Source organism: Bos indicus, chromosome 8 (assembly GCF_029378745.1).
Source record: "Bos indicus isolate NIAB-ARS_2022 breed Sahiwal x Tharparkar chromosome 8, NIAB-ARS_B.indTharparkar_mat_pri_1.0, whole genome shotgun sequence".
NCBI classification, from domain to species: Eukaryota; Metazoa; Chordata; class Mammalia; order Artiodactyla; family Bovidae; genus Bos; species Bos indicus.
In genome coordinates this window covers 71,558,000-71,582,747 of record NC_091767.1, presented here as the reverse complement: position 1 = coordinate 71,582,747, position 24,748 = coordinate 71,558,000, and the positions used below count along the sequence as shown (strand labels likewise).

General features: G+C 37.1%; 1 protein-coding gene across 2 annotated transcripts in view; it reads right to left on the bottom strand.

Annotated features, from left to right (window-relative positions):
- Positions 1-279: 279 nt before the first annotated feature.
- LOC109563140 (disintegrin and metalloproteinase domain-containing protein 28) overlaps positions 280-24,748 on the bottom strand; it is a 124,626-nt gene continuing 100,157 nt past the window's right edge. For both annotated transcript variants that reach the window (XM_019966372.2, XM_070794933.1), the window contains 12 exons: positions 24,390-24,466; positions 22,880-22,958; positions 19,987-20,063; positions 18,543-18,729; positions 18,255-18,317; positions 17,499-17,570; positions 16,306-16,475; positions 15,862-15,943; positions 14,766-14,896; positions 13,500-13,674; positions 7,553-7,636; positions 280-983 (listed from right to left, as the gene is read on the bottom strand). In XM_019966372.2, the coding sequence (XP_019821931.2) occupies positions 7,556-7,636; positions 13,500-13,674; positions 14,766-14,896; positions 15,862-15,943; positions 16,306-16,475; positions 17,499-17,570; positions 18,255-18,317; positions 18,543-18,729; positions 19,987-20,063; positions 22,880-22,958; positions 24,390-24,466 (1,194 nt within the window). In that variant the 3' untranslated portion in view covers positions 280-983; positions 7,553-7,555. The remainder of the gene's footprint in view (positions 984-7,552; positions 7,637-13,499; positions 13,675-14,765; positions 14,897-15,861; positions 15,944-16,305; positions 16,476-17,498; positions 17,571-18,254; positions 18,318-18,542; positions 18,730-19,986; positions 20,064-22,879; positions 22,959-24,389; positions 24,467-24,748) is intronic.

Sequence of the window (24,748 nt, the reverse complement as noted above, 5' to 3'; positions counted from 1 at the left end):
GGAAATTTGGACATTTATTTTGAGTAAATTGTTAAAAAAAAAAAAAAACAGTTTAGAGAAACTTCAAAAAGTTTGTGTGACTGGCCTCAAGTCATTTCATTCTGGGCATTAAAAGAGAATGTGGCCTTTCTCCTCCCCATCATTATGCCTGGCTCTCTGTGGCAGTGCTGTCAAATGACCAAAGGGAAAATTGTCTAGTTATGTGAGGCTTTACCATCTAACACAGACCTACAACAAGGCTGGAAAATATTCATTTTTGAAAATGACCACACAAACAAATTCCTCAAAAAGTTGTGCTTTTATTCACTGACACTGTGGTTCATTAAACCAATAGATGAATGAAGCAATTCTTGGTGGCTAAATGACAGTGTAAGCAATACAGACCTCTTCAAATTAACATTAAATGTAATGGTGAAAGGATTATACATGATAAAATAAAAAATACTTCATTAGCCTTGACATGATATAGAAAAATATCACACTTCTAAGTGCAAGGAAAGCAGAATACTGAGGAGTAAGAAATGACATATGAACTTTGCTTTCCTATCTTCCACCAAAGATTACACTCATCAAATGATCTTATTTTTTCATGGACTAAACTAAAATAAAAGTGGGATTAAAACACAAGTCACTTGCCATTATACAATTCTGAATTGAACTTGCATAATTCAGTAGAGCATTTTGCACTGTTTTAGTCAAGGACTAGTTTCTTTTGTTCTCCAAAGAAAAGAGCTAAACAACAGCTTCAAGATCCTTAAAAAATGCATTTAAAGATCAGACTTAGAAAATAGGCAGCTTCCCTAAATACATGTATAGATCTGCTGACTGGAGAGGTAATATTACAGGAAGTATAAGGACAAGTGAAAAGCAAAATACAGTTAAGGACAATGGTGAGACTATGTAAGATTCCTGGCATGTTTGGATTTCTTGATTCTTGTCCTGGCAAGTAGCATCTCAATGAAGCAGATGTTTGGATTCATCCTCTGATCAAAAGAAAAAATTTGGAAGCCATGGTCATTATAAATTATAAAATATTATGTAATAATAGCAAATATTTATAGAATTTAAATAATTCTAACAACCCTACTGAAAGACAATACCATTAGCTTCACTTTACAGGTGAGAAAATGAAGTAAATAATTTGACTTTAAGTGCTACCGGTAGTTTGTACCTAACCTGAGAAAATGATCAAAGTATCCCAAGTCCAAGTTCAGTTTTCTTTCCATGATACTAAATTGCCTATATTGGCCAGTAATGGTGCAAGCCCATCTATCATTCCAAGCCCCTAAAAAATTGAGTGGTTATGGTTTGTGATGATATGCTTCTGATCTCTGTCACAAAGGAAGAAGATGGGACTAATTTCTAGCATTTCCTGTAGAGTGGATCACACTAGGGGTTCAACTGAGTGAAATGATGCTTGGTAAGAGAATGAGTGATTGTATGCTCAGTAGCTAGTTGTGTCTGACTCTTTGCGACCCCATGGACTATAGCCTTCCAGGCTCCTCTGTCCATGGAATTTTCCAGGAAAGAATTCAGAAGCCCTGAATGAGTGATACTCCTTATTGTATGACCTTGCTGGTCCTTTCCTTGAAGAGGTGATAGTCAGTGATCTTTCAGTTGATTGGGTGGTGGTAGTTGAATCACTAAGTCTTGTTTGACTCTTGCAACACCATGGACTGTAGCCTTCCAAGCTACTTTGTTCAAGGAATTCTCCAGGAAAGAATACTGGAGTGGGTTGCCATTTCCTCCTCCAGGGGACCTTCCAGACTCAGGGATCAAACTCATATCTCTTGTGTCTCCTGAATTGGCAGGCAAATTCTTTACCACTGACAGGGAAGCCACTTTGAGTTGATTATTTCCTTTATAATCTCTCTACAAGTTCAGTGTGAAGAAGGCTGAGCGCCAAAGAATTGATGCTTTTGAACTGTGGTGTTGGAGAAGACTCTTGAGAGTCCCTTGGACAGCAAGGAGATCCAACCAGTCCATTCTGAAGGAGATCAGCCCTGGGATTTCTTTGGAGGGAATGATGCTGAAGCTGAAACTCCAGTACTTTGGCCACCTCATGTGAAGAGCTGACTCATTGGAAAAGACTCTGATGCTGGGAGGGATTGGGGGCAGGAGGAGAAGGGGACGCCAGAGGATGATATAGCTGGATGGCATCACTGACTCGATGGACTTGAGTCTGAGTGAACTCCGGGAGTTGGTGATGGACAGGGAGGCCTGGCATGCTGTGATTCATGGGGTCACAAAGAGTCGGACATGACTGAGCGACTGAACTGAACTGAACAAGTTCAGTCCCAGAAAAGAAAGTCAACAAAATTAGAAATGAAAACGGAGAAGTTACCACAGACAACACAGAAATACAAAGGATCATGAGAGACTACTATCAGCAACTATATGCCAATAAAATCACAACTTGGAAGAAATGGACAAATTCTTAGAAAAGTATAACTTTCCAAAACTAAACTGGGAAGAAATAGAAAATCTTAACATACCCATCACAAACACAGAAATTTAAATAGTAATCAGAAATCTTCCAACAAACAAAAGTCCAGGACCAGATGGCTTCACAGCTGAATTCTACTAAAAATTTAGAGAAGAACTAACACCTATCCTACTCAAACTCTTCCAGAAAATTGCAGAGGAAGGTAAACTTCCAAACTCATTCTATGAGGCTACCATCACCTTGATACCAAAACCTGACAAAGATGCCACACACACACACACACACAAAAACTACAGGCCAATATCACTGATGAACATAGATGCAAAATCCTTAACAAAATTCTAGCAAACAGAATTCAACAACATATTAAAAAGATCATACATCATGATCAAGTGGGCTTTATCCCAGGGATGTAAGGATTCTTCAATATTTGCATATTAATCAGTATGATATACCACATTAACAAATTGAAAGATAAAAACCATATGAGTATCTCAATAGATGCAGAGAAAGCCTTTAATAAAATTCAACACCCATTTATGATAAAAACCCTCCAGAAAGCAAGAATAGAAGGAACATATCTCAACATAATAAAAGCTATATATGACAACCGACAGCAAACATTACCCTCAATGGTGAAAAACTGAAAGCAGTTCCCCCAAAGTCAGGAACAAGACAAGGGTGCCCACTCTCACCACTACTATTCAACATAGTTTTGGAAGTTTGGGCCACAGCAATCAGAGAAGAAAAAGAAATAAAAGGAATCCAGACTGGAAAAGAAGAAGTAAAACTCTATTGTTTGCAGATGATATGATCCTCTACATAGAAAACCCTAAGACTCCACCAGAAAATTACTAGAGCTAATCAATGAATATAGTAAAGTTGCAGGATATAAAATCAACACACAGAAATTCCTTGCATTCCTATACATTAACAATGAGAAAACAGAAAGAGAAATTAAGGAAACAATTCCATTCACCATTGCAACGAAAAGAATAAAATACTTAGGAATAAAGCTACCTAAAGAAACAAAAGACCTATATATCAGATAAGATCAGATCAGTCGCTCAGTCGTGTCCGACTCTTTGCGACCCCATGAATCCCAGCACGCCAGGCCTCCCTGTCCATCACCAACTCCCAGAGTTCACACAGACTCACGTCCATCGAGTCAGTGATGCCATCCAGCCATCTCATCCTCTGTCGTCCCCTTCTCCTCTTGCCCCCAATCCCTCCCAGTATCAGAGTCTTTTCCAATGAGTCAACTCTTCGCATTAGGTGGCCAAAATACTGGAATTTCAGCTTTAGCATCATTCCTTCCAAAGAAATCCCAGGGCTGATCTCCTTCAGAATGGACTGGTTGGATCTCCTTGCAGTCCAAGGGACTCTCAAGAGTCTTCTCCAACACCACAGTTCAAAAGTATCAATTCTTCGGTGCTCAGCCTTCTTCACAGTCCAGCTCTCACATGCATACATGACCACAGGAAAAAGCATAGCCTTGACTAGATGAACCTTTGTTGGCAAAGTAATGTCTCTGCTTTTGAATATGCTATCTAGGTTGGTCATAACTTTCCTTCAAAGGAGCAAGCGGCTTTTAATTTCATGGCTGCTGTCACCATCTGCAGTGATTTTGGAGCCCAGAAAAATAAAGTCTGACACTGTTTCCACTGCTTCCCCATCTATTTCCCATGAAGTGATGGGACCGAATGCCATGATCTTCGTTTTCTGAATGTTGAGCTTTAAGCCAACTTTTTCACTCTCCACTTTCACTTTCATCAAGAGGCTTTTAAGTTCCTCTTCACTTTCTGCCATAAGGGTGGTGTCATCTGCATATCTGAGGTTATTGATATTTCTCCCGGCAATCTTGATTCCAGCTTGTGTTTCTTCCAGTCCAGTGTTTCTCATGATGTACTCTGCATATAAGTTAAATAAACAGGGTGACAGTATACAGCCTTGACAAACTCCTTTTCCTATTTGGAACCAGTCTTTTGTTCATGTCCAGTTCTAACTGTTGCTTCCTGACCTGCATACACATTTCTCAAGAGGAAGATCAGGTGTTCTGGTATCCCCATCTCTTTCAGAATTTTCCACAGTTTATTGTGATCCACACAGTCAAAGGCTTTGGCATAGTCAATAAAGCAGAAATAGATGTTTTTTCTGGAACTCTCTTGCTTTTTCCGTGATCCAGCGGATGTTGGCAATTTTATCTCTGGTTCTTCTGCCTTTTCTAAAACCAGCTTGAACATCAGGAAGTTCACAGTTCACATATTGCTAAAGCCTGGCTTGGAGAATTTTGAGCATTATGAAAGAAATCAAAGATGACACAAATAGATGGAGAAATATACCATGTTCATGGATCGGAAGAATCGATACAGTGAAAATGAGTGTACTATCCAAAGCAATCTATAGATTAAATGCAATCCCTATCAAGCTACCAATGGTATTTTTCACAGAAGTAGAACAAATCATTTCACAATTTGTATGAAAATACAAAAAACATTGAATAGCCAAAACAGTCTTGAGAATGGGACTGGAGGAATCAACCTGCCTGACTTCAGGCTATACTACAAAGCTACAGTCATCAAGACAGCATGGTATTGGCACAAAGACAGAAATATAGATCAAAGAAACAAAATAGAAAGCCCAGAGATAAATCCATGCACCCATGGGCACCTTATCTTTGACAAAGGAGGCAAGAATATACAATGGAGAAAAGACAATCTCTTTAACAAGTGGTGCTGGGAAAACTGGTCAACCACTTGTAAAAGAATGAAACTTCCTAATACCATACACAAAAATAAACTCAAAATGTATTAAAGATCTAAATGTAAGACCAGAAACTATAAAAATCCTAGAGTGAATCATAGGCAAAACACTCTCTGACGTAAATCACAGCAGGATCCTCTATGACCCACCTCCCAGAATAATGGAAATAAAAGCAAAGATAAACAAATGGGACCTAATTAAAATTAAAAGCTTTTGCACAATGAAGGAAACTATAAGCAAAGTGAAAAGACAGCCTTCAGAATGGGAGAAAATAATAGCAAATGAAGCAACTGCCAAAGAATTAATCTCAAAAATATACAAGCAACTCCTGAAGCTCAATTCCAGAAAAATCAACGACTCAATCAAAAAATGGGCCAAAGAACTAAACAGACATTTCTCCAAAGAAGACATACAGATGGCTAACAAACACATGAAAAGATGCTCAACACCACTCATTATCAGATAAATGCAAGCCAAAACCACAATAAGGTACTATCTCACACCAGTCAGAATGGCTGCTATCAAAAAGTCTACAAACAATAAACGCTGGAGAGGGTGCATAGAAAAGGGAACCCTCTTACACTGTTGGTGGGAATGCAAACTAGTACAGCCACTATGGAGAACAGCATGGAGATTCCTTAAAAAACTGGAAATAGAACTGCCATATGACCCAGCAATCCCACTGTTGGGCATACACACTGAGGAAACCAGAATTGAAAGAGACAGGTGTACTCCAATGTTCATCACAGCACTGTTTACAATAGCCAGGACTGGAAGCAACCTAGATGTCCATCAGCAGACGAATGGAAAAGAAAGCTGTGGTACATATACACAATGGAATATTACTCAGCTATTAAAAAGAATGCATTTGAATCCGTTCTAATGAGGTGAGTGAAACTGGAGCCTGTTATACAGAGCAAAGTAAGTCAAAAAGAAAAACACCAATACAGTATACAAAGGCATATATATAGAATTTAAAAAGATGGTAATGATGACCCTATATGCAAGACAGTGAAAGAGACACAGATATAAAGAACAGACTTTTGGACTCTGTGGGAGAAGGCGAGGATGGGATGATTTTAGAGACTAGCATTGAAACATGTATATTATCATATGTGCAACAGATCGCCAGTCCAGTTTTAATGCATGAGACAGGATGCTCAGGGCTGGTGCACTGGGATGACCCTGAGGGATGGGATTGGGGAGGGAACTAGGAGGGAGGTTCAGGATGGGGAACACATGTACACCCATGGCTGATTCATGTGAATGTGTGGCAAAAACCTCAACAATATTATAAAGTAATTAGTCTCCAATTAAAATAAATAAATTTAAAAAAATTCCAGAAAAGATTCAGGAAATTCAGGAAAGGGTGGTAGTTGGTAAGAATAACTCCATTCATATATTAATAATTTGTCCCAAGTCTTTCTCCTATTCATAATTTTTGATCGTTGCTGCCATTTTCAGATTTGGAGACTAGTTTTTACTGAAAGGAATATATCAAAAACAATTAGGTTTCCTAGCCCAACTTATGTAGGAGTGTGTAAAATACAAAAATAATCCATGAATTATGCATTATTGAAGCATTTTATTTATTTCAAAAAAATCTTTTGCCCATGCCACACAGCTTATAGTTCCCAGACCAGAGATCGAACCCAGGCCTATGGCAGTGAAAGTACTGTGTCTTAGCTACTGGACCACCAGGGAATTCCCTAGGCATTTTAAAAGGAATAAAATTGTCAAATCTTGTAGTGTGTTGTTAAATTTTATCTTCTGACTACCTTGCAATTTCAATGATCGGCACTTACACAAGAAAAGAATTTGTTCATCAATTGAGGTCTTTGCTTCCCTCATGGTCCAGCTGGTAAAGAATCCACCTGGAATACAGGAGACCTGGGTTCGATCCCTGGTTCGGGAAGATCCCCTGGATCTACCCACTCCAGTATTCTGGCTTAGAGAATTCCAGGGACTGTATAGTCCAAGGGGTTGCAAAGAGTTGGACACAACTGAGCGACTTTCACGTTCACTTTTCTGTTTGTCATATTACTTTATATTAAACTCATTATTACCTTTCAGAATTTCATACAATTTTAGCACAGGTTTCAGAAGTCCTAGTTTCATGATGACAAAATACCCACTTTTCTCATTAGTGTATTAGTATATACACAAGTCTGAGCTATTTATGTTCATAATAGTGGCTTTTTAAAATTTCTGAAATTGAGTCATTTAAAAATGTAAAATGAAATAAACTGAGTTTTAGCTTTGCTGAACTCTGTCATATCTTTCTTGAATCACATAAAAATGTGAAAATGTTTGAGAACAAAGAAAGAAAAAAAAAAGTCTTACATGTTATTGCTCAGTCTCTTTTCCACAGTCAACTTCATGTTTTAACATACAGGTCATGGCTTCACAGCAAGGATTGGTACATTCCTTTAAAACACACACACAATGCAAAAGTGAGTTCAAGCATTTTTTCCCCTATAGACCAGGTGTGCAGAATTCTGGCATATGATGACAATGAAATTTCACTTTTTAAACTAAATTACTCTGCTATACAAATTCGAGTTGAAATGACCAAGGAAATTTAATGACAGAAAAAAAAATGCTGAGTAATGAAAACTATCTCTTAAAAGGACAAAAATAGAATAACCCAAGAATTATCCCAAACAAATTCACCTAGATGATATTATATGTAAGTTAATTTGAAATTCAAGGGAGAATATTTCTATTCTCTTCAAACAGCTTGACAATAGAGAAAAAAATTATTTTTAATCTTCAATTCATTTTGCCAAGCCTGCATAATCCTGATAATGAGAACTGGTAATGAATATATACACCATACCATTCTCATTTGTGTGTATAAATGCAAAAACTTGAGTAAAATATTAGCCAAACACTAGCTTATTAATATAATAATTCTCCATTACAAATTCTGCAGAGCCTTTTGTCACCAAAAATGCAAGGCTGTCTCAACAGTACGGAATAAAGTAACATTATCCATTATATTAAAAGACTGAGGGAAGAAAACAACTAATACTAATGTGATAGGTGGCAAAAATTAGTACAAATTAGGCAAGCATTATTTAATTAACACATATTAGTAAACTATGAACAGTTTTGATCATCATGATAAAGAAAATCTATCTGGTGAATAGTAAAAACACATCCAATAAAGTATAAAGAAAGGATTATTTTTATGTTATTATTATGTAAATTCTGACAAATGCTATGAGACAAAAATATATGAAAGCATAATAATCAGATATATAATAATTATTATCTATAAATAATACTAATAATGTTTTCACTGTTTATATATGATATAATTCTTGAGCTAGAAAAAAAAGAGGATCAATTCTAAAAACATTGAGTTAGTCACTAAGATAGCTGTTTAAGATAATAATAAAATAATGTCAAGAACAGTAACAAATGAGAACCTAAATAAAAAGAAAACATATGTATTAACAGCAAAAAGAAAAAAATTGAAAATATTTAAAAATAAAGTTTCAAAATGTGCAAGAACTGCATGAAGAATTTTTTATTTAACTTCTCTGAAAAACTTCAAAGGCAACTTATCTTTTAAGACAATACTTAATATTGTGAAAATGCCAGTGGCCTTTAGAGTGAATTATTAATTTTACAAATATCAACCAGAATCTCAACTGTATTTGCAGGCAAATTGACAAAAACATAAAAATAAAACCAAGATATTTATGGAAGAATGAACACTCAATAATTACTATGCAAACACTGCAAAAAAAAGTCAGTGAAGAAATTTTCCATTACTGATATTAAAGTGTGTTACATAGTTAGAATCATTAAAATGGCATGATGGTTGTTTGATAATATCTAGACAGAAAGAATGATTATTTTTATTAAAAATAATAAAATATCATGTAAGATCCTGGAAAATGAATTTTTCATTAAAGAATTCTATATAAAGTATTTATACCACTTTTTGATAAAAAACAGCTATTTAAAAATTCAGTTGTTCTTAAGTTTGGACTCTCTAGCTCTCTAATTTTATTCATCTACAGAAGAAGAAAATCAGCAAGATATGGAAAGCATATGGGAACTGGATAATATAGTTAAAGAAAATAAGATATTAAACACGGTATAATAGTAGTTTCTCCTCTCCTGTTCTCGTCCTGCTCTCTTGTGTGTGTGTGTGTGTGTGTGTGTGTGTGTATGTACTGAACACACAGCATTTTACCTGTTGAAATTAGAAATGCCAAAGATTGTGAACAATTTCAGTTATCCTCCACTCTAGAAACCATATGGGAATATAAGTAAGAATGAGATAAACATAAATCTAAATTATTGTAAAGCATCAAATCACTTGTAAAATTTCATATCTCATTATAATTAACAGAATATTTACATTATTCTTTGTGAATAATTAAGTTGCACCATGTAAACTTCTAATATAATTTAATAACTTAAATTTTCTTTTTTGTGTTTTGTTTTTCTTTTTTGATGTACAGGCTTCGTTGCTTCATGGGATCTTCTCAGATCATGGATGGAACCCATGTCTTCTGTATTGACAGGCAAATTCTTTACCACTCAGCCACCAGGGGAGCCCTCAATAAATTTAAATTTCTGAATAAATAAATAGCATAGAATGATTATATGTCTTCCCCATTGTCACAAAGTCTCTTAGAGTAATGGATAAATCTTGGGTTGCAACAGGTTTCACCAATTACTAGCTTTGTATCCTTGGATCTAGTTACTTAGCTTTTCTGAGTTTCACTTCTTTTCTAAATTGGGAAAATAACAAACCTGTTTTGCAGGTTTGTTGTGAGTAATAAAGGAGGCTGTGGTTATAAAAGCATGGAGTATTACTCAGCCATTAAAAAGAATACATTTGAATCAGTTCTAATGAGGTGGGTGAAACTGGAGCCTATTATACAGAGTGAAGTAAGCCAGAAGGAAAAACACCAATACAGTATACTAACGCATATATATGGAATTTAGAAAGATGGTAACAATAACCCTGTGTACGAGACAGCAAAAGAGACACTGATGTATAGAACAGTCTTATGGACTCTGTGGGAGAGGGAGAGGGTGGGAAGATTTGGGAGAATGGCATTGAAACATGTAAAATATCATGTATGAAACGAGATGCCAGTCCAGGTTCGATGCACGATACTGGATGCTTGGGGCTAGTGCACTGGGACGACCCAGAGGGATGGTATGGGGAGGGAGGAGGGAGGAGGGTTCAGGATGGGGAACACATGTATACCTGTGGTGGATTCATTTTGATATTTGGCAAAACTAATACAATTATGTAAAGTTTAAAAATTAAATAAAATTAAAAAAAAAAAGCATTCGGCAGATTGACATGTAAAAAGTCTCTTCAAATCGTAATTCATTTTTTTAGTCTTAAATAGAACGCTTTCTTTTAGAAACCTAGTCTGAGACTGCTAATAAACATTTTATCAGAGATATTTTTTAGGGTACACTGATTTCTCAAAAGGGTTAGATTTTTATCAAGATTAGCCATATGTATAGTAATTATCTTAGATGTTCTATGTTAATCCATCTTCTACAGACTTGTGTGATTTTTCTTTTTCCTCTTTACGTTTTAATTTCTCCTTCTCACACACTGCTTGATGCTGCTGCTGCTAAGTTGCGTCAGTCGTGTTCAACTCTGTGCGACCCCACAGACGGCAGCCCCACAGGCTCCTCTGTCCCTGGGATTCTCCAGGCAAGCATACTGGAGTGGGTTGCCATTCCCTTCTCCAATGCATGAAAGTGAAAAGTGAAAATGAAGTCGCTCAGTTGTGTCCGACTCTGTGCGACCCCACAGACCACAGCGCACCCGGCTCCTCCGTCCATGGGATTCTCCAGGCAAGAGTACTGGAGTGGGGTGCCATTACCTGCTCCCACTGCTTGATGAAAGACCAATTCTCTCTCAACGGAATTTACTTCTGGATTTTCAATTGTTGCATCTGTGTGTACATACTTAGTCTCTCAGTTGTGTCTTACTCTTGGCGGCCCCATGGACTGTATCCTGCCAGGCTCCTCTCTGTTCATGGGATTTTCCAGGCAAGAATACTGGAGTGGGGTGCCATTTCCTCCTTCAGGGGCTCTTCCAGACCCAGGGATATAACCCACATCTCCTGCATTGGCAGGCAGATTCTTTACCACTGAGCCACATGGGAAACCCCTTTTTAATTGTTATTGTTCAACAAAACAATCAGCTGGGAGTTTATGTGATTTAGAAATTTGACTAATACATTTAAGAAAGTTCATAAGTGACACGTATAGTTAAGGATTTACTTTTTAAAAGAATGTACACTTGCTTTATAATGTGTTAGTTTCTACTGTACAGCAAAGTATAGTAGAAACTATATGCTTATGTATATCCCTTCTTTGTTGGATTTCCTTCCCCTTTAGGACACCACAGAGCACTACAGAGTTCCCTGTGCTAGACAGTAGGTTCTCATTAGTTATCTATTTTCTGGAGAAGGATATAGCAACCCACTCCAGTAGTCTTGCCTGGAGAATCCTGTGGATGGAGGAGCTTGGTGGGCTACTGTCCATAGGGTTGCACAGAGACAGACACGACTAAAGCAACTTAGCATGCATGCATGCATTGGAGAAGGAAATGGCAACCCACTCCAGTATTCTTGCCTGGGGAATCCCAGGGACATAGGAACCTGGTGGGCTGCCATCTATGGGGTCACACAGAGTCGAACACCACTGAAGCGACTTAGCAGCAGCAGCAGCAACAGTTATCTATTTTATACATAATATCAATAGTGTTTATATGTCAATTCCAATATCCCAGTTCATCCCACACCCCTAGCCTCTAGAATCCATACATCCATTCTCTATGTCTGTGTCTCTATTTCTGCTTTGCAAATAAGTTCATCTGTATCACTTTTCTAGATTCCACATGTAAGCGATACCATATGATATTTGTTTTTCTCTTTCTGACTTACTTCACTCTGTATGACAGTCTCTAGGTTCATCCACATATCTACAAATCGCGCAGTTTTGTTCCTTTTTGTGGCTGAGTAATATTCCATTATATATATGTACCACATTTTCTTTATTCCTCCACCAATGGACATTTAGGTTGCTTCCACATCCTGGCTATTGTAAATAGGGCTACAATGAATATTATGATGCTTGTATCTTTTTGAATTATGGTTTTCTCCAGATACATGCTCAGGAGTGGGATTGCTGGGGCATATGGTAGCTCTGGGGGCTTCCCAAGTGGTGCTAGTGGTAAAGAACCTGCCTGCCAATGCAGGAGACTAAAAGACATAAGTTCAATCCCTGGGTTGGGAAAATACCCTGAAGAAGGTCATGGCAACCCACTCCAGTACTTTTGCTTGGAGAATTTCATGGACAGAGGAGCCTGGTGGACTATGGTCTATAGGGTCGCAAAGGGTCAGACGCCACTGAAGCAACTTAGCACACACACGTGGTAGTGTATGGTTATATTTTTAAGGAATCTCCATGCTATTCTCGATAGTAACTGTACCAATTTACATTCTCACCATCAGTGTAGGAGGGTTCCCTTTTTTCCCCACATCCTCTTCAGCATTTATTGTTTGTAGATTTTTTAATGATGACCATTCTGAGCAGTGTGAGGTGATACCTCATTATAGTTTTGGTTTGCATTTCTCTAATATCTAGTGATGTTGAGCATCTTTTCATGTATTTTTTGTCCATCTGTATATCTTCTTTGGAGAAATGTCTATTAAGGTCTCCTACCTATTTTTAGATTTTTTTTTCCCCTTTTTTTACACTGAGCTGCATGAACTGTTTGTATCACAAGGGATATTAGTCCTTTGTTACTTGTTTCTTTTGCAAATATTTTTATCCATTCTGAGAGCTGTCTTTTCACCTTAATGATTTACCTCTTTTCATTGAAGTTCTTATACAATCATATAATAAGCGTATCCTGGCTTTTGAAATGCTTTTCAAAAGATGACCAAAGTCAGTACTGAAAACAAATACAAGCCTACTTTTTACTAAGACGCCAAGTTTGTCTTTAGAAAGAACTTCCAAAAGAGCATTTTAAAAGGAAAAAAAAAGATAACATTATGAACAGCACAGGGAGCTCAGCCTGGTGATCTGTAATGACCTAGAGGTGTGGGACGTGGTTGGGAGTGGAGGGAGGTGCAAGAGTGAAATGATATATGTATACATATAGCTGATTCATGTTGTGCAGCAGAAACTGACACAACATTGTAAAGCAATTATACTCTAATTAAAACTAAAAAGAAAGCCACAATAACTCTCTAGTAAAGTTTTTAGACCGCGGATATTTGCATACCTCAGGAGAGCCACAATCACAGTCTTCACCTACTTCCAAAAGTTGATTCCCACACACTGGTTTTGTCATATTTTTAGGAACCAATGCTTGCAGTAGGCATCTTGGCTTTTGAGATAACATGTATTTTTTAAAATGTGAGCGACTAACTGTACTGAAATCCTTTGGGAATTTTGAACTGTAACCAGAAGAAAAATGAGAAATACCATGTTATATACAGTGATAAGTTAACATAAGAATCTAACTTGTCTTACTAGCTCAACAAAAACTCCAAATTTAGTATAAATGAGCCATGTTATATGTGGAGTGTGATAGAGCATGAATACTACTCTCATTGGAAAATTCTTTTTCTAGATACCCAGTTGTAGGAGTTGGAAGAATTTCACTTCCTGTGCAGATTCAATTCTGCCCTAAATGGCAGCAGTGATGAGCTTCACCATTTGTTATCATCCACTCATCTCACTATTGAAGGCTGAGAGGCAAATGATAATAACAATGAATAGTGAAAGGAAATAACTGTAGACTTAAAGGTTCAATGGGGATATTTAACTTCCTATTTATGAGCACTTCAACAGTAAGATATGTTTATTGATTTTTCTATCACAAGTCCTTGCAAAGTGCTTAGAATTATTAAAAGACAACATTAATAACATAAAAATGAATTGATTGGTGACAGGGATTTATAAGGATGTTCTCATCTTAATTATATAAATATTTTTAGAAAAGACTGTTTTAAGCTAAAATTATTTTAAGTTAGATTAACATGATCCAGAGAAGGCAATGGCACCCTACTCCAGTACTCTTGCCTGGAAAATCCCATGGATGGAGGAACCTGGTAGGCTGCAGTCCATGGGGTCACAAAGAGTCGGACACGACTGCGCGACTTCACTTTCACTTTTTACTTTCATGCATCAGAGAAGGAAATGGCAACCCACTCCAGTGTTCTTGCCTGGAGAATCCCAGGGATGGGGGAGCCTGGTGGGCTGCTGTCTGTGGGGTCGCACAGAGTCGGACACGACTGACGCGACTTAGCAGCAGCAGCAGCAGATTAACATGATCATTATACTTATAAACTCTACCTTGGCATATTTGGAAATCTTAAATAATGAGTTCTGCTAGCTGGTAAATCCTGTATATCAAGAAACTAGAGCATGAATTCGTTGGAAACACAGCCATTATATTAAAAAATATTCATCCAATTATACAGCCTGCATCTGAATTCTTTAAGATTTAAGAATTTTTTTTTTCTCTAGAATGACAAGGTCTCACCTTAGATATTTATTCATCACACAACTCCCAGAGGGACACTTGGTGTTATGTGGAACATCAGGCATACCAAGGACATGACCCAATTCGTGTGACATCACTCCTACAAGAGAGACACTGTTCTTTCTCTTACCCTGGTGGAAAAAAAAAAAAGAAATATTTTTATTTGTGATTTTATTCAATTATTTGTTCATTATCATTGATGTTTGGTATTACAAAGAATAATAGTTTCACATGAAAATTATTGAATCATTGAGCTTCTTCCCCTTTCTTTGGTTATTGTAAATTATAGACATTTGAGACAGCTGACAGGACATTGTAAACATTAAAAATGTTTACACTTCAAACATAAAAAATGACATTGTAAACATTTGAAATGATTTGCTATTGGAAATCTAACTGCTAAGCCATTGCTCAATCGATATGGATTATTTATAAACCATGGTTAAATCATGATAATTCCATTATTCATTGTTGTTGTTTAGTTGCTAAGTGGAGTCTGCCTCTTTTGTGACTCCATGAACTGTAGCCCTCCAAGCTCCTCTGTCTATGACATTTCCCAGACAAGAATACTGGAGTGGGTTACCATTTCCTTCTCCAATGCATGAAAGTGAAAAGTGAAAGTAAAGTCGCTCAGTTGTGTCCAACTCTTAATGACCCCACGGACTGTAGCCCACCAGGCTCCTCCGTCCATGGGATTTTCCAGGCAAGAGTACTGGAGTGGGGTGCCATTGCCTTCTCCGGCCATAGATACTAGCGATGATTAATCTGAAGTTACCTCAGATCCCAGAGGGCACTGGCGATGATTAATTTGAAGATACCTCAGATCCTAGGGGGCACCTGGATTTTGTTTTTGTTCTGATCTTCCTCTTCTAACTCCCTAACACCAACTAAAGAGTGAAACCTCTGGGAGGGTCAATGTAAAGAGATATTCTCTTTCATAATCCAAGGAATCCTCAGTATAGTGATCTACTAATACAGGTTCATTTCTACTTTTATTTACTGACTCAGCAGATATACATTGTGCTTACTCTAAGTAAGACATTGTGCTTGTCTTCATAGAGGTTGTAGAACCTCAGGGATCTATATGTTTACAAACCTCAATAACAGCGACGGATGATGGGGAGCACAAGGAATTCGAGGTCGCCAGTCCTGCCATTCGAGTTTTGAAGCCAACTCCACTGTGTGAAAGTTACGGGTACATTGTCACAATCTGAGTCTTTTGAACCATCAGCTTCTGTCAGCTCTGTCTGAGACTTCCCTAGTTCCCCTACCCTCTTCATATTCATGAGGTCCCAGAAAAGCCACTGCTATCCTATAGCATTAGAATGACCACATATGGTTATCCCACTTCCAAGAGTCAATTTTAGTGATCTGACATGGGTCTGCAACAATCCCACAGGTGAGTTGCTAATAATAGAACTTTAGGCTCTCTGATCACTGAACAAGGAGGTAGAATTGAACAGGAATCTCTGCCAAGAAACCTTTGGGATAACTATTTTCTCTGTCAAAATAGACCTGGCCCTGACCAGTGTGTGCTTACCTGAGTAGCTGAGCATGGTCATGGGTCTTCATTTTCCCCAAGTTAGAATAATGCCAGTTCAGAAAGTTTTTAAAGGTGACAGCTGTGCTGGGCACCACCTTTATCTTGTCACTGTTAGACCATATTTCCATACCTACCAAGGACACTTGAATGTCTATGGTATTGTAAATCTGAGGGAAGAACATTTTTCATTATGAAAATGTTTGATATTTCTTTTTCAAAAAAAAATTATTGAAGTATAGCTGATTTACAATGTTATGTTAATATCTGCTGTATAGCAAAGTGACTGAGTTTTGTTTGTTTGTTTTCAGTTATACATATATATGTGTGTGTGTGTGTGTGCGTGTGTATATATATATATATATATATATATATATATATATCAGGCGAGCTTATGCTCCTCAGTTCTCTCTCGTCGCAACAAAGATTTGGAGTGACAGACATTAAAGCCCTTGGCGCGTCACAGCTCTTGGGTCTTGGACAGACCGTGTTATAGCTCTTAGACAAATCAGTGTTACAGCTCCATGTTACAGCTCTATTTTATTTAGAAAATAGCAGGAAAATCCATCCTCTAGGCGTGAAGGCATGTCGACCCAAAGATGGAAGAGAAGAGCAGCGCACGGGAGAGAGAGAGAGAGACCCCCTGCCCTTTGGCTCCTCTTTTTATATGTCCCCACCCTCCCCGCCCTGGGCCTGCCATATGTAAATTGGGCTAGCCAGGAGTGTTTTTCTACCTGAGGTCCTCACTCTGGTCCTCAGGCCTTCCTTTGTTCTATTTTTGTGGGTTTTTCCCTTCCTTATATTTTAGCTACCGCCACTCTGGACTCCTGTTTTCTATTCTAACTACCTAACATATATATGTTCTTTTTCATCCTTTTCCATTATGGTTTATCCTAGAATATTGTATGTAGTTCCCTGTGCTATACAGTAGGAAAGATTTATTTAGTTTTTTTTAGATATTTCACTGATTTCAAGTGATGGATAAATGTATCCCATTTTGAAAACAGAAAACCTAGAAGTTGCCTTTGCTACAGTATACAGTGATTTTACCTTGATGTTAATCCTTGTCTACCAAATTTCCCCAAACTGCTGACCTTAATCCATTGTAATTCTACCAATTCTTATTTGCTTAAAATATAGAAAAGCCCTAAACTCCTATGTGGAAACATATGTTTATGGAACAAATATCTTACCACATTGAGTAGGTTTATCACATCAAACACAAAGCTTCTTATCACAGTTATATTCTCATTATACATCTTATACTGTAAAATACAAAATGCAAAGAGTAATTAAAACCACAAATTAAAGTGAGAAAGCTGATGGGGATTTTATAGTTTAAGAAGACGTACACATTTCAATGTAAATAAATGTTCATTCCACATCTACCTTATATGAGACTTATCTAAGAATCTGTTTCAACAAATTCTATTTCAAATGTAAGACGTTTTTGGCAAAAGAAAACTTAAGCATTCATATAAAATTTCAATTCAAATTAAGTTGAATAAATCATATTAATTTTAATGTTTTCAAGCCAATTTGATATTTTTAAAATTTGGTTATGAAGCATAAATTCTCATATATTTTAATATATGACTGTAATAAATAAATAATATATAATTTTATATATATTTTATATTTACATTCATAGTGAGAACTTTAAAAAGATATTAATAACCAACTCTTTATGTTTCTAGTTATTGTGGTTGTTTTACTGTTGCTATCTGTCATTAAGTTTATTTCCCATATCTGAATATTTTGGCAGCAGATGAATTTTAAAAGAGCAGGAATGAATGAAAACTATTTCTGACATGGCAGGTAGAACAGATAAGACAACCACGTGGACAGGCTTCGTATTTTTCATGAGAATAGTTTATTGCTTGTGTCTGCTTGATAAGAAAACTGAAAAGTTGACTTAACTACCCAAGAAGTGCTCATTTCATACTCACAAAGGCATTATCCAGCACCAAAAGCAGATCAATGTATTTCTCACCCTGAAGAAATTCTTCTATCTTTGTGAAGAATGAAAGAACATTGTTAATAATATCTTCAACCTAAGAGATTAAAAAGCTTACAAAAAGATTTATTTATTTATTTTCATTCAGAGGAAAAGTAAACTGAAGAATAAGTAAATAAGAGTTGGACTTTACTCACACAAGCCATTTCTGGGTATACCAGTATTTCATACATCATTATTGGGTCAGTCGAAATGAATGATGGTGGGAAACTGTACTCACCTCTGGACTTCTGAGTGACCTTGAGGTTCGAATAAGGTCCTGTTTCCTGCCAACATTTCTTACACCACAGGTGTGATTAGCTGGGTTGAGCTCCTCCTGGTTGTATCTGAGTATAGCGTGTTCTTCTCGGCCTGTGCTTTTCAGAGGCTTTATCATATATCTTTGATTGTGATGTGTAAAATAACCCCTGTGAGACACAGAGGCTCATGTTTCAAGATTCTCTGCCAGAGTCACACCCGCTGACCAGAGTGAAGGTATTCCTCTCCCTCAATACCAAGCTCACACGTAGTTTTCATTCATATGTCTTACAGCTAACTTTTGCTAATTTAAGTTATAATCAGTGTTTGTCAATACAAAAATAGATCCTATTTTAATTACCCAGGGCATCCTGAACAAGAAGTACTAAGATGAAGCTATCCCCCCAAATTTGAAATTTATACCATGAGCTCAGTAAATATTTGTCCATAGTTTATTTTCACATTTAGCAAATATTTCTTGGCAGATCCCAGGGATATAAGGGAGAATGTAGTAAAGGAGTAGATACCTCTCAAAGGATACCTTACAAAGGAGTAGGTATCTTGTGGATACCAAGAATCCCAAAGAGAAAGATTGATGAGCAGATCAGCCAGAGGAACAAGTTGGAACTAGTAGTAACTTAAAGATTTTCTCTTCTTAGAAGGAAAATTAGTTCAGAAATATATAGTGAAACTGTATGATGAAATATTATAAAGCTAACACAGCTGGTAAAAAAAAAATTACATCTACAAAAGCATTGTATGATATGGGAAGAGGTTTTTGATGTCATGTGGTATGTCCCGTGTTGGACAAAGAATGTGTATTTTATTTTACATTTCAATCATATAAATGATATTTTTGTTTATCTGTATAAAAGATTGAACCCTCTTTGATAATAGTTTGAACTATTATCAAACACTAATAATAGTGATACTCAGAGGTAAAACTTTTTGGTGGTTATTTTCTTATTTGTGCTTTCTCACCCTTTACAAATTTTCCCTAACTGGCAAGAATCACCTTTGTAAACAGAAATACCACACAGATACACAAACACACTCATACCCACAAACTTCTAAAAATTATGTTTAATGTGACAACTGCAGGGTAGCATCTTTAAGAAGATAAAACAGATGGTTTCAGGGAATGAAGGGTGGATGGATAATAAATATGAAAGTGAATCCAGATGTCATCATGCTCCCGAATAGAGTACTTGTTTAAAAATTATTAACTCTAACTTTTACTAGAACTGCAGATAATGAGATAACTGCAAAGATGATGCATTATTCTTCACTTTAACCACATAGATTCAGCATTTTATCAATGGAGACAATTTTACCAAAATAGAAAGAAGACATGGTGTCCAGGAAGACTCAATATTATGCAACAAAATAGTGCTTGATGTTTAATATTTTTACAAGTGGTAACTCACCTCAATCCATCACAAGTACTAATGCTGGCAACAGAGTCCTTTTCATTTAGGATGTGTCCTTTATAGTAGCAGTGTTCCTAAGGTTGGGAAAAAAAATTTCTAACTACAAAAATAAATGTATCCCAGTTGTGTTGAAAACTCTTATCTTGAATATGTAAGAATGTTCTACAAATAGTGGCTGTGACCAGATTAGCTCCCAGAAACAAAAACATGGAGAATCTCAGCAGTTTCATGGACCTCTCTATCTATGACTTTGGAAACTCTCCATATTTGGTGGTTGAACTGTCTTTGTGACACTAATTCACACTAAAGAAAAGTTCAGGAAATTTGAACCTAAATGGACTTAGGGCAAGAGTAGACACTGCATTTGAGAAGTAACCATTTGCTTTATGTGGTCTATAGCACTCCCCAAGAACTCTCAGGTTCGAGTGCCAACTTTGGAGAATTTAGTACCTCTATGCAAGCTCCACTATGGCATTACATATCAATAAAATGAGGTATTCATTTTTCTAAATTCTACAGTCCTCAAGAGGCCACACCACCATGTCTGAGACCCTCTGATTTATGGGTCCAACTCATTTTTTAAAAAACTGGAATGTTAGTGGTAGCCCTTTACCAGCCTCGAAAGCCCAAAGAATTTGTCTATAGCTAGAGATTCAGACTGGCTTCCCGGGTGACTCAGTAGTAAAGAATCTGCCTGCCAAGCAGGAAACATAGATTGGATCCCTGGGTTGGGAAGATCCCCTGGAGAAGGAAATGGCATCCCACTCCAGTGTTCTTGCTTGGGAAATCCCATGGACAGAGGAGCTTGGTGGGCTAGAGTCCATGGGGTTGCAAAGAGTCGGACATGACTGAGCGACCAAGCCACCACACAGAGACTCAGACATTTTGGCATTTCATATAAGCAAAGTAGGGGATCACTTGTGTAGAACAGTCCAAGAAAGCTAATGAATAAACTCTTGTTCAAAACAAATTGACTTTCCTCAGGGTCTGACATTCCATCTGTGTCTTTCTTGCCTTTACACCTTTTGGATTGTATACATGTACTATTGACAAGATATGTTGAAAATCCTAGCCAAGTTTTAAATTGTGAGAGGAGAAGATTCACAAATCTCTGCCTGGATGCTGTTTGTGGTTATCTGGTCGAGCTCCAGTCTATGAGCTCCTCAGCAGCAGTACAAGCCATCACTGGAAACTTTAAATCTCTTCAGGCTAAACTAGAACAGCTACATTAATTATTGTAATGTATTTTCATCCCTGCGTTTTTAATCTGTAAAATAAAAACTCAGCTGGGTCCAGCTATCACATGCTCTAAATCTAAGAATTTAAGAACAATTTTAGTAGAAATGCGTTTTTAATAAATGGCTGGTATCAGCAGAAAAAAAAAATGTTGTCATTATAACATTTTCATTATAACAATGTCATTAACATTTGCTTGTAGACAAGTTGGGAAAGGTACCACATTAAGATGTCATTGGCCATTCACACTTAAAGTAAAGTCATTCAGTCGTGTCTGACTCTGCAACCCCATGGACTGTAGCCTACTAGGCTCCTCTGTCCATGGGATTTTCCAGGCAAGAGTACTGGAGTGGGTTACCATTTACTCCTCCAGGGGATCTTCCCGATCCAGGGATCGAACCTGGGTCTCCAGCATTGCAGACAGATGTTTTACTGTCTGAGCCACCAGGGAAGCCACACTTAAGTATGAACTAATTTATCAGATACTTTCCCCAAAGGTCAATGTTAGCAAAACTCCAGATGCCCTTGAAATAAGAGAGTAAGAAGGGAACAAAGGACCATTCTGTGGCCAAAATCTTGTTTGTTTTTTTATAGAGACATAGATGTTTGGGACGGGAGAAGGAAATGGCAACCCACTCCAGTACTCTTGCCTGGAAAATCCCATGGGCAGAGGAGCCTGGTAGGCTTCAGTCCATGGGGTTGCTAAGAATTGGACAGGACTGAAGCAACCTAGCAGCAGCAGCAGATGTTTGGGACACCATGGAGGGTGGCTCTGAGAAACACCCTAGCTTGATAATACTCATGACTGAGCCTTTTTTTTAAATTAAATTTATTTATTTTTAATTGAAGGATAATTGCTTTACAGTATTGTATTGGTTTCTGCCAAACATCAACATGAATCCACCATAGGTATACATATGACTGAGCCTTTTTATATTCTCTTCCTGTTCTTTTCTTGGCCTTGATTCTCTATGTCTGACACCTACACCTTGGCATCATTTCTATGATAGTGTTTTAACCAGATAAAAATTTTTATTAACTAAAAATTGATATACCATTGTGAATCTCAGGATAAATGCATTTATCACTACAAAATAGTAAATAGTGGCATAACATTTTGAGTACCTAGGAGAGAATATTTCTAACCTGGTGATAAAATGGTTTAAGGGAAAAATAGATTTTTAGTTGCTTCTTAAAATGCAACACTTGAGGGACTTCCCTGGTGGTCCAGTGGTGAAGAATCTGCCTTGCAATGCAGAGGTTGTGGGTTCACTCCTTGGTCAGGGAACTAAGATCCCACATGCCGAGGGGCAACTAAGCCCGTGCACCACAACTAGAGAGTCCACGCACCACAACGAAATACTGAGCATGATGCAGTGAAGATCCTGTGTGCCACAATGATCCAACACACTCAAATACATGAATGCTAAAAAAAAAAAAAGTTTAATGCAACACTTGAGAGCCTCCTACTACTCCTATCTTTTAAAAAAGATATAATTCTTTTTTTCACCTGTTGTCTCCTTGGTCATAGATGAGCCCCTTGCTTTCAAGTCCTTTGATTTTTTTTTTTTTTTTAAGTTTACCTTGGACTTACGAATCTCATGATGTAAGCAGCTGATCCAAGTTACGAGTCCCAGAAAGCATTCAGACCTACCATGTTCTGAGGTCTTGTGGTGATTTCTTCTCCACCGGGTGAGTAATATGTTTCAGTGTAGTCTGGTCCCAGAAGATGCCTGGAGAGAGCAGAAAGTTGAACAATACTCTCATGGTGATAATTAAGGCTAATATCCCTGATTCGATCTTCAGCATTAAAGGAATGATAATATTTATGGTGAGAAAGAGCTGAATTTCTGATGCACTGATACTTTTCCAATATTGTGAGTCTACTCCTAAAGCAAATCAAACATTCAGTTATACCTCTTAGATCTGAGGACAGAAATGTCTTCCAATATTTTACTAACACAGAAATCAGAGAGTGATTTTTCTAACTTCAAATGTATTATTGGGATTCTTCACACCAAGAAAACAGCCTCTAAGCAATCTCGGAAGGGTGTTTGGTCACAAGTACACATCAAGGAGCATTGCATTCAGGGAGAAGTTTACTGACTATTATAGAACTTGGTGTAACCCTATTCCCTGAGTATCTCAAGGCTGTGTGCCCTGACTGAGCCTTATATATAAAAGCAGAGACATTACCTTGCTGACAAAGGTCTGTCTAGTCAAAGCTATGCTTTTTCCAGTAGTGGTGTATGGATGTGAGAGTTGGACCATAAAGAAAACTGAGTGTCAAAGAACTGATGATTTTGAACTGTGGTGTTAGACTTCTCCCCTAGAGAGTCCCTTGGATCGCAAGGAGACCAAACCAGTCAAACCTAAAGGAAATCAGTCTTGAATATTCATTGGAAGGACTGATGCTGAAGCTGAAACTGCAATACTTTGGCCACCTGATGCGAAGAACTGACTCATTGGAAAAGACCCTGATTCTGGGAAAGATTGAAGGCAGGAGGAGAAGGGGATGACAGATGAGATGGTTGGATGGCTTCACCAACTCGATGGACATGAGTTTGAGCAAGCTCTGGGAGTTAGTGATGGACAGGGAAGCCTGGTTTGCTTCAGTCCATGGGGTCGCAAAGAGTTGGACACGACTGAGCGACTGAACAAAACTGAGCTGAAGTGATGTATCAAATTGATAACTAATGAAAACTCACTGTATAGCACAGGGAACTCTACTCAATGCTCTGTGGTGACCTAAATGGGAAAGAAATTCAAGAAAGGAGATATACATATACGTATAGCTGATTCACTTTTCTGTACAGTAGAAACTAACATAATATTTTAAAGAAAATATACTCCAATTAAATAAAAGTACTGGAAAGTCACATCAAAGGTTTGAGTTTATCTGGGTAGAATATATTTGCAGCAAATTCCAAAATTACCAAGGAAGAAAGTCGTTTGTGCAGCTGACTTTGTTTTATAATTTGCATATAATTTCCTAGAGAAACATCAAGCTTCTTCGATAATATTAGCACAAACTATTAGAATCTAATGATCAATATGCTTTACGTCTTCTTTGTGAAATTAGACTATACAGAGTTTCAAGATTTATTTTCCTACATTTTTTTTAGAATAATCCAGCGATTAGACTTGCAGAAAATGCAACTTACTCAGCTTTTTGTAGGGAAAGAATGACTTCTTCTCCATTTAACATCATCTGATATTGAAGTTCAGGTTCATATCTTTCCTAAAAATATTTAATAACATAATGATAATTTACATTTCTGAATCTATCTAAAATAATTATAATGATATAGGTAGCTGTACAGAATAATAATTACAAATGCATGTAAGATAAAAGCAGTTCTCATGCTTCTAAAATATATAAAAGAAAACACAAATTTTACACCAAGATAGATTTCCAAAAAGTACAATAACATGGTAATAATACAGATCAAATTCACTCTAATATGTAAGATAGGGACTTATCATTTGCTCTAACGTATGGTATACAGTTCTGTACTCTAAT